Source organism: Hydra vulgaris, chromosome 05 (assembly GCF_038396675.1).
Source record: "Hydra vulgaris chromosome 05, alternate assembly HydraT2T_AEP".
NCBI classification, from domain to species: Eukaryota; Metazoa; Cnidaria; class Hydrozoa; order Anthoathecata; family Hydridae; genus Hydra; species Hydra vulgaris.
In genome coordinates this window covers 38,122,501-38,142,785 of record NC_088924.1, presented here as the reverse complement: position 1 = coordinate 38,142,785, position 20,285 = coordinate 38,122,501, and the positions used below count along the sequence as shown (strand labels likewise).

Genomic DNA, 20,285 nt, shown 5'->3' with positions numbered 1-20,285 from the left:
AAAGATTTAATATTGGATTTTTTACAAAGGTTAGTAGGTGGTATTGAAAGAATATTCAAAGGATTAAATTTTTTTATACTATTGTATTTTTAAGAATTGCTTGGAAAATTTAAATTACGTATAAGGTGTTGTTTTGTTTGTTCAAATTTAATTTCTCTTGATTTATCAGTTATAGGCCGTACGCAAGTATCTTTAAATGTGACTAGAAATTAAGTTTCGTTGCACATATTTGGTGACTAACTTCTAATCTTTCTAGAGACTAAAATATTACTACTTTGTTGTAAAAATAAAATTTTTTCAACTGTAACTTCATGATATGGCTAAATATTTGTTAGGGAAACACGAGGGATAAAGTAAAGGGGGCGGTAATTTGCATAGGCGAAAACTTTATAGAAAAACAATATAAAAATATACTTTTTAGTTTTTAATAACCTATCTGTACGAATTCTAAATCATTGTAAGTAGTTATAAGAGAGAAAACTATTTCATTCAACCCGCTTTTTATGCTCTGCAAAGGATAATGATCAGAAACAAATTTAACTTAAGATGATTTATAGTAGCGTGTATATCGGGTATATCGGGTGTATATCTGATGCAATCGTGACATTAAACATTTCACTTTCTATATTTGTCTTTCTATTTTATACTTTTCTCCAGAATATATTGTATGAATCTCTATAGATTCTTAAAATTTATTCTGGAGAAAAAGATTTATTCTGGAGAAAAGATTTCTTAACAATGTTCTTTTAAACACACCTTGAACACATTTTTTGTAGAAACAAGAATGATAACAAATTTTAATAGCAAAACAATCTTTAAAAAAGCATCGCTCATTGCTACCTATTTTCAATAGAAAATTTGTTTTAATTTCATATTAAGCTGCAAGTCACAAGTTTGCAGCATTTTAAGTTAATGATTAAGTTAATTTTTGGATTGTGGATAATTTTAGAAACCTTTATAAATAAAATATACTATTAAATAAAATATTTAATATATGTTTTAATAATTCGATAAAAAACTTCGCAAAATTAGTATAAGAATTTACTCTTTTAACAAAATCATTTCTTTAGAGTACTTACTTCAAAAATGTTAATAAAAGACAAAAAAAATCATATCTGAATTATAGTATTTTAATTATGCTTTCTTACAGATGACCATATTCTTGATTTAGTTATGCCTTCTTACAGATGATACAAATTGTTGCTTTAGTTATGCGTTCTTACAGATGATCCATATTCTTGGTAGTAAATTAACTTTGATTTTTTTTTTATTAAATTTGACAGATAAAAATCTTTTTCTTTTTTTAATTAAAAAGTTTATTAGTCTACTACAGCTAAAATATTTTCTGCTAAAAACATTTTTGATTCTCTAATTTTTTAGCTCTTCTCAAAGTCCTTTCTAAAATAATTTTATTTAAAAATCTTTGATAACAAGAACGATGATACTAAAACCTGGTCTGAATTAAGTCAAAAACAACTGTAAGTTGTTGTCGATTTTGTACTGTATCTAGAAATTACTGTTGAAGTTGTACTTTATCCATCCAGTCGGCGTGACGTCTCTCCGTATTAAAAAGTATTGTTTAAAAATGAACCATCTTGAATTGGGGGAAAAAAAACTAAAATATCAGTTGCGGTTTGTTGAGTTTTTTTTAAAAAAAAATCCTAAAAAGTTGTTGTGCACTCGGTTGCACTTACAAAATTAAAAAAAAATCAAAACTTAAGTCTTCCTAAAGATGAAGTACTTAAAAGAAAGTGGTTGAATACGATAAAACGTGCTGTAGATAGTAGTGCATATAGCAAGCAATAGTTTCCTAAAATTTTGTTATGTTTATATTTGTTCGGCACACTTAATTACTGGTGATTGACTTTTAATTTGCATCTTGATTTAGTATTGATAAATAAATATCAAAATATCAGCACTTTTTATGCCTTAATATAATCAAAACAATATGTAGACAGCAATGTAAGGCGTCATTTTATTTAAACAAAGATCTAAAAGTTTATAAAAATAAAGTAAAATTGCCAAAAAGACTTATATTTTGCAGATATCTATTTGCTGTTTCTTTTGATTAAATTTTAATGTAATATTAAAACATAAAGATATTGTTAAATAATGTTTTCTTGACTTTGCGTTTAAGAAAGGATAGTTTGTTTTATTATTCAATTGGTTACTTTTAATTTCGCAATATAGTCACGTGATTTCGACTAGATGGATCTTCTTTGCTTTTATGACAATAACTTTGAACAAATACTACTCTGTTACAATTTTAACCTCTTTACACTTAACGAAATTCTGAAAATTACTTTAAACGAAACTCTATTAAATTTGACAAGGTCATCTTGCTTTACATCGTCTTTAAAATAAATCAAATAAATTTTACACTTTTCTTTTTTTAGTTTAATATTTTGCATAACGGTGTTACATTACTTATTTTATAAAAAAGACTACGGGTAAATCCATTCTGTAATTTACACGTTTTTCCAAATGTCAGAATTCGATAAATATTGAATATAATACGCGTGAATGAAAGGTTGGAATAGAAAAATGCTCATTGTAAGCAAAATATGGTGTTTCATATTGTAAACATTTATGTTTTTGTTTCATTAAATGTTAACACGCAAGTTTACATCCATGGAACATAGACCCCGAAATTGTGCGACGGGATGAAAGAAACAGATAGCCCTGGATTCGGTCAATTTGCGTTCTATGTTTCAAAATGCGTTCTATGTTTAACGTATTTTCAGGTTTCACAATATTTTTAATTGCATTCGATAGTTCGATAACCGTACCGTTACTTTGGTAAATCTGTTGTTTAGCGTTATTTTTTGCAAAATATAATAACTTTTCCTATATTTTACCATTAAATTGTAACCGTTTCTGCTAGCGGCGTTAATGGTCTTTTACACTAGTAATTAAGCGGTATTCTTGTAAAGCTTCCCACCATAGAAAGAAGTTGTATATAATTTTAGTGGCATCTTTAATAGTATGTGTAATAATGTTATAAGCATTAAAACATAATATACAGAATCATACTATTTATCATACATAAATATGGCGACTTACCATTAAAAACCACTTTTTGAAAAATTAAAAAATATCTAATACCTGGGAGCATTACTTATTTGTTTTTTGCCGAGTAACGCCAAAAAATTTTTTGTCGCCGGCTAAGATCTAAAATTGTATTTTATATTTTTATTATAATAGTTTATACTTTTATTAGTTTATTTTACATTGTTTTGAAATTATCAATTTGATTTTCTAGGGCAACTAATCAGACAAAAAATAAATGCGGATACAACAACAACTGACCAAACTGTTTCTGAAGCAACAGCTATAGCAACATCAACAACAACAACTGTCGCTGACACATCGACAACAACTACCGTATCAGCAATAACAACTGCGGCGCTAACTACAGCAACAACAGAACCTGCAACAACACCAACTGCTGCAACAACCAAGTCAGTATCACCTACAGATGCTTCAACGTCAACAACTGCGGCTCCAATTATAACAACAAGTGAATCTACTACAACAACTACTCCTTCAACAACAACACTGCTATCAACTACAAGTGATTTAACATCAACAACTGCGGCTCCAATTACAACAACAAGTGAATCTACAACATCAACTATTACTCCTACCACCACACCATTAACAAATCCAACTACTTCAACAACAACAACAACCGCAGCTCCAACTACTACAACAACTCCACCTCCAACAACCACAACATTAACAACTACAGGTGATTCGATATCAACAACCGCAGCTCCATCTACTACAACAAATCCACCAGAAACAACCACGCTAGTATCAACTACAGGTGACTCCACAACAACAACCGCGACTCCAACTACTACAACAAATCTATCTGAAACAACCACGCCAGTGTCAACTACAGGTGATTCAACAACAACAACCGCGGCTCCAACTACTACAACAACTCCACCTGCAACAAGAACGACATTAACAACTACAGGTGATTCGACATCAACAACCGCAGCTCCATTTACTACAACAACTCCACCTGCAACAACCACGCCATTATCAACTACAGGTGATTCAACAACAACAACAACCGCGGCGCCCACTACTATAACAACTCCACCTGAAACAACCACGCCAGTATCAACTACAGGTGATTCAACAACAACAACCGCGGCTCTAACTACTACAACAACTCCACCTGCAACAACCACGACTTTAACAACTACAGGTGATTCGAAATCAACAACCGCAGCTCCATCTACTACAACAACTCCACCTGCAACAACCACGCCAATATCAACTACAGGTGATTCAACAACAACAACCGCGACGCCAACAACTACAACAACTCCACCTGCAACAACCACGCTAGTTTCAACTACAGGTGACTCAACAACAACAACCGCAGCTCTATCTACTACAACAATTCCACCTGCAACAACCACGCCAGTATCAACTACAGGTGATTCTACAACAACCGCGGCGCCAACAACTGCAACAACTCCACCTGCAACAACCACGCTAGTTTCAACTACAGGTGATTTAACAACAACAACCGCGGCTCCATCTACTACAACAACTCCACCTGCAACAACCGCGACATTAACAACTACAGTTGATTCAATAACAACAACCGCGGCTCCAACTACTACAACAAGTCCACCTGCAACAACCACGTTAGTATCATCTACAGGTGATTCTACAACAACAACCGCGGCTGCAACTACTACAACAACTTCACCTTCAACAACCACGCCAGTATCAGCTACAGATGATTCAACATCAACAACCGCGGCTCCAACTACTACAACAACTCCACCTGCAACAACCACGCCAGTATCAGCTACAGGTGATTTGCAAACAACAACCACGGCGCCAACTAATACAACAACTCTACCTGCAACAACCACGCCAGTATCAGCTACAGGTGATTCTACAACAACAACCGCGGCTCCAACTACTACAACAACTCCACCTGCAACAACCACGTCAATATCAACTGCAGGTGATATGCAAACAACAACCACGGCGCCAACTACTACAGCAACTCCAACTGCAACAACCACGCCAGTGTCAAGTTCAAGTGATTCAACAACAATAACTGCGGCTCCAACTACTACAACAACTCCACCTGCAACAACCACGCCAGTATCAGCTACAGGTGATTTGCAAACAACAACCACGGCGCCAACTACTACAACAACTCTACCTGCAACAACCACGCCAGTATCAGCTACAGGTGATTCTACAACAACAACCGCGGCTCCAACTACTACAACAACTCCACCTGCAACAACCACGTCAATATCAACTGCAGGTGATATGCAAACAACAACCACGGCGCCAACTACTACAGCAACTCCAACTGCAACAACCACGCCAGTGTCAAGTTCAAGTGATTCAACAACAATAACTGCGGCTCCAACTACTACAACAACTCCACCTGCAACAACCACGCCAGTATCAGCTACAGGTGATTCAACATCAACAACCGCGGCTCCATTTACTACAACAACTCCACCTGCAACAACCTCGCCACTAATAACTACAGTTGCTTCAACAACAATAACTGCGGCTCCAACTAATACAACAACTCCACCTGCAACAACCACGTCAGTATCAAATACAGGTGATTCAACAACAACAACCGCGGCTCAAACTACTACAACAACTCCACCTGTAACAACCACGTTCGTATCATCTACAGGTGATTCTACAATTACAACAGCGGCTCCAACTACTACAACAACTCCACCTGCAACAACCACGTCAGTATCAAATACAGGTAATTCAACACCAACAACCGCGGCTCCAACTACTACAACAACTCCACCTGCAACAACCACGTCAATATCAACTGCAGGTGATATGCAAACAACAACCATGGCGCCAACTACTACAGCAACTCCAACTGCAACAACCACGTCAGTATCAAATACAGGTGATTCAACAACAACAACCGCGGCTCAAACTACTACAACAACTCCACCTGTAACAACCTCGCCACTAATAACTACAGTTGCTTCAACAACAATAACTGCGGCTCCAACTACTACAACAACTCCACCTGCAACAACCACGTCAATATCAACTGCAGGTGATATGCAAACAACAACCACGGCGCCAACTACTACAGCAACTCCAACTGCAACAACCACGCCAGTGTCAAGTTCAAGTGATTCAACAACAATAACTGCGGCTCCAACTACTACAACAACTCCACCTGCAACAACCACGCCAGTATCAGCTACAGGTGATTTGCAAACAACAACCACGGCGCCAACTACTACAACAACTCCACCTGCAACAACCACGTCAATATCAACTGCAGGTGATATGCAAACAACAACCATGGCGCCAACTACTACAGCAACTCCAACTGCAACAACCACGCCAGTGTCAAGTTCAAGTGATTCAACAACAATAACTGCGGCTCCAACTACTACAACAACTCCACCTGCAACAACCACGCCAGTATCAGCTACAGGTGATTCAACATCAACAACCGCGGCTCCATTTACTACAACAACTCCACCTGCAACAACCTCGCCACTAATAACTACAGTTGCTTCAACAACAATAACTGCGGCTCCAACTAATACAACAACTCCACCTGCAACAACCACGTCAGTATCAAATACAGGTGATTCAACAACAACAACCGCGGCTCAAACTACTACAACAACTCCACCTGTAACAACCACGTTCGTATCATCTACAGGTGATTCTACAATTACAACAGCGGCTCCAACTACTACAACAACTCCACCTGCAACAACCACGTCAGTATCAAATACAGGTAATTCAACACCAACAACCGCGGCTCCAACTACTACAACAACTCCACCTGCAACAACCACGTCAATATCAACTGCAGGTGATATGCAAACAACAACCACGGCGCCAACTACTACAGCAACTCCAACTGCAACAACCACGTCAGTATCAAATACAGGTGATTCAACAACAACAACCGCGGCTCAAACTACTACAACAACTCCACCTGTAACAACCTCGCCACTAATAACTACAGTTGCTTCAACAACAATAACTGCGGCTCCAACTAATACAACAACTCCACCTGCAACAACCACGTCAGTATCAAATACAGGTGATTCAACAACAACAACCGCGGCTCAAACTACTACAACAACTCCACCTGTAACAACCACGTTCGTATCATCTACAGGTGATTCTACAATTACAACAGCGGCTCCAACTACTACAACAACTCCACCTGCAACAACCACGTCAGTATCAAATACAGGTAATTCAACACCAACAACCGCGGCTCAAACTACTACAGCAACTCCAACTGCAAAAACCACGCCAGTGTCAAGTTCAGGTGATTCAACAACAATATCTGTGGCTCCAACTACTACAACAACTACACCTGAAACAACCAAGCCAGTATCAATTACAGTTGATTCATCAACAACAATCGCGGCTCCAACTAATACAACAACTCCATATGCAACAACAACTACTCATTCAATAACCTCGCCAATAACAACCTCAGCTGCTACGACCTCAACGGCTGCGGTTTTAATTACAACAACTGCACCTGCAGCAACAACTACCCAAGTATCAACTTCTACTTTAGCTACTACCACATTAGAGGCAACGGATACGACTACTCGAGGTATAACCTTTTTTTTAACTACTAAAGGTTTTTTTTTAATACTCTTTTTTAATTATTAATTGTGGTACTAAAGATTTAAATATATGAAAAAAAGATTTGGCATAAAGCACTAAAACTCCCAGATATAGTAGTTACTAACCATAGCGTCAAGATTGCTAACAAATGTTATGTTTTTTTAGCATTTAATTGTACATATTTAGCACATTTTCAATTTTATTTCAAATATACGGGATTTTATTTATTTTATATTACATTCTAATAGTACTATGGTTCGATATGTTTTTAATTAAATGCTATGTATCTTTGAAAATATATAACTGATAGAATAGGATATAGCTAGTAAAAGCCTAAATATTAGTTTAGTAAATAGTTTTTGATTGAAATATCAAAATCTTTTACAATAGCTAAACAAGATAATAAGATAACGCGTTATCTTATTATCTTGTTTAGCTTAACATAAAACTGGCTTTGAGTACTTAAAGTAGATTTCGTTGAAAAACACTGCAACCCACCAAAATGTCTAATTTTAAGTTCTACGAAAAGATATTAGGTTACTGTCGAAGAAAAAAAAAGTTTAATGTAAAATAGTCTAAAAACATTCAAGACTTAAAAAAATAAATTAAAGCTTCCAAGAAAGTCTAGACAAAGATTGTGCAAAACCTGATGTCGAGTGAAAAACGCAAATAATACTATATGTACGTTACTATACATTGCATATATTATTATTAACAACGTATAAATACTTTCAAAATATATATAACATTCAATATCGAAAAATAATAGTTGAATTAATATCCTTTACTATCCGCGCAGATTTTTTTTTGGTACTTAATTGAGGAAATGGTTTAAGATATTCAGAAGAACAAAAATATTATCTACGAAAATTAGTGTTTAATTAACTATTTATGTATATATATATATATATATATATATATATATATATATATATATATATATATATATATATATATATATATATATATATATATATATATATATATATATATATATATATATATATATATATATATATATATATATATATATATATATTGGTATATATATATATATATATATATATATATATATATATATATATATATATATATATATATATATATATATATATATATATATATATATATATATATACCAATTTGAGGGCGTTACAAGTTTAATAAAGTCATAATTTTTGAATGCAATAGTGTTAATGCTTCCTCACAATTATTATTTGTAATTATTATGTTTCATCTTGAAATTAACGTTTTCATTTAGAGAAAGTGTTTAGTTCTTTGCAAGTTAATTTTTTTTAATTTGACAGTGTTTTTCTCATAAAACTAATGTATAAAAGTATAAAAAATAAAGCTAATACAAAAAAGATGCAATGTATTGTAAACGACATATAAAGAGCCAGAAGCCTGGTTTTAGGAAGATGATCACCCATATTATACATTTTTAACAAAAATATGCAAAAATAAAGAATCAAAGATTGTTTTTAACTTGCCAATGAAATTTTTTCCTCACAAAGTTAATTTAACAAACAGGTGCGACTGAAAAACAGGTGTAAACGTGGAAGTTAACACAAAATGGATTGACGATTTAAAAAATCACTGTTAGGACAAGGAAGAACAGATAATCCATGTTGAATTTTTGCAAGGCGTTTCATGAACAAGCCTAAACCGTAACAAATACGTTTACTTTGTTTTCAATATTTGTTGTTGAATTAGCAAAACCAAAAGATGAAAATTTTCTAATAAAAATTTACTGAGTTTTGTTTAAAAGATTTTACTGTTGTTAGCAACAGCAGAAGAGTTTTTAAAGAAACCTTCTGGTTTTTATTTTTTTGTAAGAAAATAACAAGAAACATACTTTTGAGATATTTAAAAATGTTCTACTACATTTTTATTTGTTTATATAACCAAACATAACAAGAACAAAATAGTGATTTGCAGATGTTTGTTTCCGGTGTAGTATGAGATTTTTACTGCCGCGTATTTTTTACTCCGCAGTAAAAATCTCATATTAAATTTTTACTCCCACTATGAGATTTTTACTCCCATAAAATAATTTGTGACAAAATGTATTTTTGCAACCAAACCACGTTGTATTTTGTGAATACTTTTAAACATTTTAATTACTGCGGTTTCTTGAAAAGCAATAAAGAAACAAGTATTTAAACAAAAATATTGAAAGCTTTGTAATCTATTAATGCAGTGGCATATAGATTGTTAAAATTATCAAATGATGATAATGTCAAAACTGAACCAATTGTCAAAGACGTCGAATCATCCAACACATACCATCATACTCAACATGATAGGAGTGTATATGTTTCAAATGAAAAAATAGCATATTGTGTAACTTTTTATATGAGAAAACCAATCGCAGAAAAGTTTCAAATTGTTAGGAAACATAATGTCGCCGTAGGAAACATAAAACTAACTCTTTTTCCAAGGGAAATCTATAAAAATAAAGGAGAAACTGCTTTTTTAGAGCAGTTTTTTTTTAGAATAACTGAAAAAGGTGAACATAAGCCAATTAAAAACAAAGTTGTTAACTATATGTGTAATAAAGTACAGGATTGAATAACTGGATATTTAAATATGCCAAGTCGAAAGCATTCTTGTAAAACTAAAATGCTTGAAGATGCGACAAGGGCAATTGATGCGGAGATAATTGGACGTGTTTCATTTATGGAGATAGATATCCAAGTATACAGCAAATATAAAGCGAAAACAAAATGGATGATCTACCCATGCAGTTTACGGTCTAATAAGTTAAATGATTATTCTGTTTTTCTAGACAATTCAACTTGAATCCACTTTGATGCTGGGATAAACAATTGAAAATCTAGTGCATTTACTTATGTATTCATTCCACGAACTTTAAATATTGTTGTTTAATTTCAATTATTGTATTTTATTGTTGCACCATATTTACTGTACATATATATATATATATATATATATATATATATATATATATATATATATATATATATATATATATATATATATATATGTATATATATATATGTACAGTATATATATATATGTACAGTATATATATATATGTGTACAGTATATATATATATGTGTACAGTATATATATATATATGTACAGTATATATATATTTATATATGTACAGTATATATGTATATATATATATATATATATATATATATATATATACATATATATATATATACATATATATATATATATATATATATATATATATATATATATATATATATATATATATATATATATATATATATATATATATATGGAATGGATATCTCCCAACCCCCCTTCGTAAATGAAGCATTCTATTACATCTTCGTCGTTTCCCAATGTCGTATCTTCATGCAGTTAATTATTATAAACTATAATATATCCTAATAAATAAATCTTTATGCAATATTTAAATACTTTCTCGTGTATCTCATTTTGCATACGGTTAGAAAGTTTTGGCAAAACTGACTTGTGTTCATCTTGATTGCCAGTTTGATAAAGTAGACTAATGTGAAGAAGCAGTTTGTATACTTTACGGAAAACCAATAAAAAATGAATAATTTTAAAATAATAATAAGTATAAAATATTTTTACAGCGTATTTGTCACTAAGTATTTATTCTCTATGTTATGACATATAGGCACTAAATTTTGTGCCTTTATGTCATAACATCTTTTTATGTCATATTCACTTTTACCGCACGTTGTGCACATATATTTTACCGTTGTGTTGGAATTTGTGTTGACTCTAATAGATAAACAAAATCTGCAGGAGCGAAGTAGTGACCACTAAACCTTATGAATCACAGATAAAGTTGCGTGCTGCTAGAGCAGATTTCAATTCTTGATAGTATGATATTAGAATGTAAGCAAGTAGAAAAAAGTTGCGGGTTCCATCTTGCATTGCTTATGGCAGGAAGTGCTTAATTAATTTATGTGCTTAATTGGTACTAATCTTCGCAGAAATTACAAGGTTTACAGCTAAATTTGTTTTTTGTCTTTTAGATAATGATGACAAAATTTTGACATTTTCGGCACCAGTAATACTGCTGGAACACAGCTCTTTAGTTTCTGAATGATCTCCTTCACTAGCTGATTTAACAAAACCTTGGTCTAGGCTCTTTGTTTCTTTATTAGCACAGTTCATATATAACGTTGATGTTATTGATTTAACAACGGTACAAAAGTCAGTAAAAGTGTTTGCAGGTAAAGGAAGTAGTAGGAAGAATCACATCTGCATAACGAGGAACATTAGTAACTGTATGTTGTCCTTCAAATGCAATCGGATACTATATTCCTCCACTGTTTTTTTTTCCTAGGGTCAAATTTCATGATTAAATAATAAAGGAAGGTCTTTCTGGATGCGTGGGATTTGCAAATCCTTCTGATTGGATGAATTCAGATACTTTTAGAGAACGGATAAAAAATTTTGTGAAGCATTCAAAATGTTCTCATAAATGTCTAGTTTTGTTACTTCTGGACAGCCATAAAAGTCTTATTTCTGTAAGAGCTTTGAATCTAGCAATTCAACATGTAATTACAATGCAAAGTTTTCCTCCCCATTACACCCATAAATTGCAACCATTGGATAAAACTGTTTTCGGACCAATGAAAAGGTTTTACAATCCTGCGTGTGATAATTAGATGGTCACAAATCCAAGACATATGACCATTTACGATGTCGTTTCAATAGTTCGCAAAACTTATACAAAAGCTTTCTAACAATCTAATATACAAAAAGATTTTAAGTAGCTGACATTGAACCATTTAATCAAAAATTTTTTGAAGATGATGAATATTTACCATCATCAGTTACAGATCGTGCTGCTCCAAATGCAGTAAACACAATTCCTGTGGAACCTGAAATGACTGTAGCACATGTTGATGGCAGGGAACCTGAAATGCCTGTAGTACATCATGAAACAAGTTTTTTGAACAAAGTGTCACTAAGCATTGCTTCATTACTCTCACTTGAAATTATGAAATCTTACCCAAAAGCATCTGCTAGAAAAAAAAGTGTTAAAAGTAGGCAACTAAAAGCAAATATCTTGACTGATATTCCAATCAGATATGAAATTCGTTTGTCAGAAGAAAAGAAAACCCCAAAACAAATGAAAGATTATGTGAATAAGAAAATGTGATTTAACTCTATAGTTATAACTGTTTTTTTGTCAATAGTCACATTTATATTTTAATATTTATTTATATTTGTAAAAATATAAATGTTATTGATTTAATAATATTTATAAAAATATTTAAATGACTAAAACAAAATTTATTTTTTTATAAAAACATGTTATTACTAGAATAACATTAATATTGTTACATAAGCACGCACATAATTTTACTGAACATTATATATGAATAAGATAATATTAAATAAAAATACATTATTTTTTAATCTTATCTGTAAAGCGTAAGTGCCTATACATATAGCCCTGTAGAATTTCTATATACAACCAGGAATAAAATACTATAAGCTAAAACTTTGTGCAAGTCAACATAAATATGTCATGAGTCACCAAAAGAAAAACCCCGTCATTAAGAGCACCGGAAGGTGCTCTTTTGGGCCTAATTAAAAAAGGGTAATAATTTTTATGATCAAATTTTTTTTTTCAAAAAGTTTATTTTCATATAATGTTAGAAAGTGATTTAATGCTAATTCATATTTGTTTAAGAATTATGGATTTAAAACAATTTGTTTAAAGAATATGATTTATTATGTCTATGAAACAAATGATAAAAACACAGAAAGTGATAAGATTCTTCAGTAATTATTGTTTTTATTATTTATTTACTTTCGATAAAAAAAATCATGTTATAAGATAAAATCTAAAATAAAAGTTATTTAAAATAATATGGTTAAATAATGAGTAAAAAATTAATCAAATATATCCTCAAATATGTTTCTAATGTCATCAGTGTTGCCAAAGTATTCAAAATCGTTCATAGTACCGTCCTGCATTTTCAAAGCTTGTTATTGTATTATTTTATAGTTCCCTATAAAATAATACGACGTAGTCTAATATAGTAAATATGGAATACTCCATTCATACTGAAAATGGTAACAAATTTCGTCAAACCTAATGTTTTAATCATATTAAAATCAATTTTTTGTTGCGACAACTTTCTCCTTGACAACCACCAGTGGAAACGCACTTAGGACCATGTTTTCGACAACTGCAATTATTCGAACCACATTGCTTTTTAAAGACATTTTACAGTTGCATCTTATAATACTTAAAAAGTTTAATTTACCTGTGCAAGTCATTTTCAAATACTTTTGTTATCTAAAATGGAAAGATAAGTTTGTAGTAATTTTTATACTTATAACTACCAGAATAGAAATAATTAACAGCTACTTTATAAAAAGCAGTCTAGTACCACCTTAAGATGTACAATAGGATATAATGATTGTGGAATATCTTTGTAGTAATTAATATCTTAGTTTCATGGTACAGAATGTAGATTATTAAATTAATAACATATAGTAAATAATATACGAACCTCAATGTATTCAAGGTTTCAACTAGTGTTCAACTGTAAATAATTTTAAATGCATAAATTTCAACTGCATTTTTATCTGTCCAAAAGTTTGTCATTAATTGTGATATTTCTTGGAGCTCATTAGATTTTCTTAGAAGACTTAAAAAGCTGGGTTTGCCTTTTCCGTATGTTGCAGAGGTGGTATAACACCCTGATCATACATTTACAAATTATAAGTGCTCTTTAAACGCGCTAATTGTGTGACTTAATTCTTTGATGCTCCAGAGATAATTACACTTTCCAGACATGAAATAGACATTACACATGTTTTCTCTTCCATGATACAAAAGCATAACAGCTATTGCAGTTATAGCTCAGTGTCATCAGCTGTATCCACTACTTCGCTATTTAATTGTAGCTGTTAAACGGTTGAAAAAATGTTTTGTATCAGCATCATCTGGGCATATATGTACTTTGTGCCCTGCAGCCATAAGATATTTTGCTAGCAGTTTAACAAACTCTACTTTATTTTGTTGGAAAATAAAAGCCTCCTGGCCAAACAACAATGTATTATCTTCATGCACATTGATCAGATGAGAATTTTTTCCTTCTTGTCTCCTAGCATGCTCATTTGATTCAATTGAAAAATTTTCATATTCATCAAACACGACACTTACAACACCATAATTGCGTTTGATTTGTGTTAAGTACATTTTGCAAATATTGCCAAAATTTAATCCTTTTACCCATCTTACTTGATGTATCAAAGCTCCACTACCGATAACGAATTTGACAAATTTTACTTTTCATTTCACTTACTTTGCATTAAGCCTCTTTAATCAAAAGTAATTTCTGCAGTGATGATTTATCTGGTTTTCCCATCAATCCGTTTCTTAATAACGCAAGTGGTAGTCAACTCATAACTAAAACAGTTTTAAACATTGTCATCTCTTAGAGCAATTGCAACAAGTCTTGTGAACAGAACTTTGAATTAATACGCATAAAGCTGCCTTCCTTCAGTTTTATTACATTATGCAATGCATCCAGTGGTTTCATATGGTCTCGACGTCTGATTTTAGCTTTGGTGATAACTAAGTTATCTAACTTGTTATGGATCATCAGTCCTATTTCCTCAGATTTTTCATAATTTGTATCATTATTTCCAATAATGGATACAAGACCTATTGATAGAGAATGCAATTTTGAGTCTTGATTTATAAACGGATTTCCCTCCTTAACCACTTTACAACTTTTTCAAAGTCTTAAAAGTCCCTTGCACGTCTTAGTAATCTCATTTCTTTGTGTTGTTTGCTTGTTTCTATTTCACATCCTGTTAGAGCTGTCATGGCTTCTTGTATAGCCGCACTTGAGTTTAAACTAAGTACCCAAAGAGTTCTGACACTTTCTGTTAGTCCTAAATCGTTTAATGAAAATATAAATATTTACAACATGCATACTAACTTAGTTTGTAATATCATATGTTCTAATGCTCAAGGATACTGTAAAATTCATTGAATCTATATAACGTTGCGTTAAAGTAACAAGCATTTCTTATTAATTTTTTGTTTTTATCCCGTAGTTCTTATACGAATATGAATCAGAATTAAATTATCTTCTAGGTTGGGGTGATTTTTTTAGTTAATCCAGCGGACTGATAGTAAAAACTTGTAAAAAGAGAATAGGTATATTAATTATGCTCGTTATTAACTGAAAAAATATTAGACGACTTAAATATTTCATAGAATAAAGTTTGTAATTCACATCGCACATGTGGAATGTTTTAACTTTCCATAATACATAGTCAGGATCATTACAAACAAGTATTCCAAGCTGCCTGCTATCAACACACGCAGAGAAAAAGGTTGCAAGTGTTTTGAATGTATGCATTTGCAAAGTAGCACTTTTTCATCAGCACTGTCATCGATCTCAATAACTTTACAGTATAAGCTTGTATTGCTTAAGAAAAAGTTATCTCTTCGTGTCAAAGACAATTACATGGAAATATTTTTTTTTTCAAATGTTTTGGACCCAACATAGAATCTTTCCTGGATGCGTTTTACAGCAGAAGTCAAAAGGTTGTTTTTGGAATTTTGAGCACTCCGTTTAAGTTGTTGCAAATAATTTTTAAATGGAAAGCATGAAAGGTTTGATAGCAAATACCATAGTATTTAACATTATTGACTAAATGAAAAAGATTGTGCACATTATAAGTTTACAAGCAATTTTCCACAAAGCACTTAACAATTTTGAACAAAAGCCTGCAAAAGCTCATTAGCAAAGTCCAAAAGTCTTATGACTATAATTACGACTAATATTCTTACGACTAATATTCTTACAACTATTAATTCTTACGACTATTTATTCTTACGACTATTTATTTTAAGGACTATGGTAGGACGGACTATATACTATATTTAACACGTGTCCAGAATTACCGGTGTAATTTTAAAGGTATTTAACACGTGCTGAGAACGGGATGTGTTATCTGAAACGCAATGTGCCGGCTAGGTATGATCCACAACCTCAGTAAGACGTAACGCTTGAATAGGTCACATCAGCTTCATAGACTATTTTTGGTCCTCTAGTTATAGAATCAAACTTTTTTGCTTGACTTGCTATTTAGAAACATCAGGTTTTGCGAAATCCTGTTGACTTGTTCGTGGATTTATTTTTTTATTATTTATGTTTATTTTTTTTTATTATGATCAATAAACAATAAAAATTCATTTTTAAACACATAGTTGAACATATATATTAATTACACTGCTAATACTAACAACTTTGTAAAATTTTTTATTTTCTGAAAACTTGCTTTTTAAAAAGTTGGTAAGTTGGTAAGGATGCAAAAACCTGCTTTTTTTGTTTCTCTGCGGATTCCTTGAGATGCGCTCAAGAAAATTGATTAAATTTTGTTTTCTTTAATTTATTAGATCTTCTGCGGAAAAGTTTTCGTAATTCGTAAAACAAATGCGGGAAAATGTTTGACTATTTTGTGAAAATTTTTTTTTTTGATTGCTGCTTTGGATGTTTGGTTTAGTTTTGCCTTGAGATTTTTAAGATCAAATTACGATGCTTTTTAACTACTACCATTTGTCTTGCCTTTGTAACCTACTTCTTTGTTCATTTCAACAATTTTGTGTGACATCTAAATTGTTTGTGCTTGTTCAATAGAATAGCTTGTTCTAGAAAAGAGTTTGACCATCTAATTCAGTGATTACGAGTCTTAATGGGTATTCATTTTCATGCAAAAGACAAATATTTTGTTGCAAATTAAATGATTAATTTTACTATTGGCTCTAATGTTTGTATTAGTGCCATTAAATGCTAAAGATTCAATTTTGTTAATAAAACTTTTTCCTTAAATAACTGGATGAGAGCTGTAGAGACTGAAGAGTTTTACTTTACCAACGGTTTGCGGTATGTGACTCAAAAACTTACTATCAAAAAATGAAACAATTGTAGTGGGTTTCTCGCACTACAATTGTTTCTAAATTTAATTTAAAAAGCTAGTTCTGCAATGTTGTATGTACTAAGAGTTGCATCGACAATTAAAGCTGTTACTCTATCTGAAGTCGAACCCTTTCTGCCAAAAATCTTTTTCCTGCAATCTGTCAACAATATTTTTAAATATTTTCATTTCTTTTTTTTTTAATTGCAATCTTCGTCTATAGTTTTGTTCTCATCATTGTCAGTTTTCACACTCTCGAAAAAACAATTTCAGACTGACAGTAAAAATGAAATATCCAAAAGACATACATGAGTAAAGCATAATGCATTTTATTATGCATTTATTATACATTAAAATGCATTAAATGCGTCTTTATTAATCTATAAAAACATTGAGTTAGTGATTTTTATTTACACTTATTTGTTTTTTTTACTTGGTTTTTTTTGTTTGTTTGTTTTGATTTAGATTATTTTGTTTATAAATTCTTGTTTTTGTTTTTACTTTTTGTTTATACATTCTTGTTTTTGCTTTTATTTTTTGTTTATACATTCTTAAAAACGTCTGGTTTAAAAAAAATGTTCTAAATCTGAAATATTAATATTAAGGTATTTAACTAAACTAAATTAAATACTTATAACTTTACTTATAACTTTTAAATAATTGGAAAAGAATAAGATAACAGACCAACTCCGTCGTTTTCGGATTAACTCCACAAATGTTTGACATATTTTTTATGTTTAATTTCTAATTAGTTTTTAGTTTATATATTTATAATTTAGTTTTTAGATATATACAGGGCAACAACAGCGAGGCTCTATAGAGTGTTACCGTGGGTCAAGTGACATTTTTAAAGTTGCCATTATGAAAGGATATAAAAAGTAAACAAATGTTTTTCGGTATTAGTTTTAATACCAATTGTAATAGGTTTTTACTATGTTTTAGTACAAATATTAATATTAGTTTTATTAATACGCAGTTTTATTAAGCAATCCTCGTAATCAAATTTTGTTACTTAAATGAGCATAACTTTTTGTAGAATTAAAATTTTAGACATCCTAGACATCATATCCGTTTTTATAAACAGATATAATCAAAAATTTTATAAAAGGCACATAGATACTTGCTAAATTCCAGATAAATAATTCAAAAACAATGAAGGAATCTTTCCAGCTGTAAATTACACTGATTTATTAAATTATCTATTATTTTCACCAAGTTTTATACATGAGAGGATATGAAAACCTATAATTTATAGGTCTTCATTTAGATTTTGAGTATGAAACATCTAATAAATTTACTAAATATGTTATTTCTTATTTAAGCGCTTATATGATTTATAGTATTACTGTAAATCATGGAAGCGTTTAAATAAGAAATAACATATTTAGTAAATTTTTTAGGTGTTTCATACTCATAATCTAAATGACACCCAAATTAATCTATTGATTTTTGCAGAATTTAATGTCCATACTGTAGTTGGCAGGCCTCGCTGAAGCATCTAAACATCTTGCTGCAGTTTTATTTTGGATTCATAAAACTGTTAAAATGAGAAATTTAAAATAGTAATTGATTATAATCCTTAATGGTTGCCACCAAACCCACCAGTAAAGTTAACAACAAAATGTTTTTTTAATTGTAAATCAAAACTAAAGGCAGCTATTCTATGAACAATCCTTGAATCAGCTCATTAATACTCTACTGATTTTATAATTCTAAAGTACCAGAGGGTGTTGTTAAGTGTTCTTTTTAAAAAAAATATGCTTAGAAATTAAATTTTTATACAGTTATAGAAAAAACCATTACAAGATATGATTGAAATTGAAAAAAATTTGTTGTCGTTAATTAGAAAAAAAGCAATCAATTATCACTTCAAAAAGGCCCAGGATATTACTACCAAGTAAAAACTTAACTTCTTGTTACTGAATATTAATGCTGCAATTTTGTATGGACAGTAAAGGTCTTTTAAGTTTATAGAATTTTAAGATATCAAAGGAATTTAAAAAAAGTATCCTTATCCTTAAAAAAATAAATTTTGAAACTAGTGAACCTGAACACATCAAAAATAATGTTTTATCATTTCGGGATCTAATTTGTTACTGTCACATCAGTTTAAAAAATTGTTAATTGTCACATTGTAAAATTAAAATTTGCTAAAGGTAAATAGTTTTGGGACAACATTTACCTTTAGGGATATTATACATTTAAACAAACATTCTAAAAGTAAAAAAAGCATGTTAGGAAAAAAAAAACTTCATTAACTGTTGAACCAAAAACATTGAGAGAGAGAGAGGGAAAGTTATTTAGTATACATTAAAAAAAGAGAGATTAAGATAATATAATATTTTGTTCAATTAACCTTTTAAACATTTGTATAATTTAATGACATGTTTTTAAATTATTGTTCAAATTGTTTGCTAATTAAATGCTACTAAAGTTAACCGAAGCACAAACTGAATGAACAATTTTATTTAATGTTGTATCAGATTCTCCATCTTTAGTAAATAAAAAATCAACCAGTATCAAGTCAAAGAGAACAAAACTCTTTGTTGTATTTTGCAATTTCAAGAAGTTTAAAAAATCTAATTTCCTGGTTATTTTTTTTAAAGTTAGTTTTGATATATAATTTATAACACCTATTATATATTATAGTTAAGATTTTATAAAGTTTTATGTGCAATAAAACGCTACCCTGAAAATT

At 30.9% G+C, this 20,285-nt stretch overlaps 1 protein-coding gene across 7 annotated transcripts in view; it reads left to right on the top strand.

The window, feature by feature from the left end:
* Positions 1–20,285, top strand: part of LOC136080838 (mucin-2-like) — a 101,334-nt gene that overhangs the window by 23,905 nt on the left and 57,144 nt on the right. For 2 of the 7 annotated variants that reach the window (XM_065798100.1, XM_065798101.1), the window contains 2 exons: positions 3,263–6,091; positions 7,106–7,636. In XM_065798100.1, the coding sequence (XP_065654172.1) occupies positions 3,263–6,091; positions 7,106–7,636 (3,360 nt within the window). Of the gene's footprint in view, positions 1–1,171; positions 1,242–3,262; positions 7,637–20,285 lie in introns of all 7 variants that reach the window. The other 5 variants (XM_065798098.1, XM_065798099.1, XM_065798096.1 and 2 more) reach the window with 3 other exon arrangements.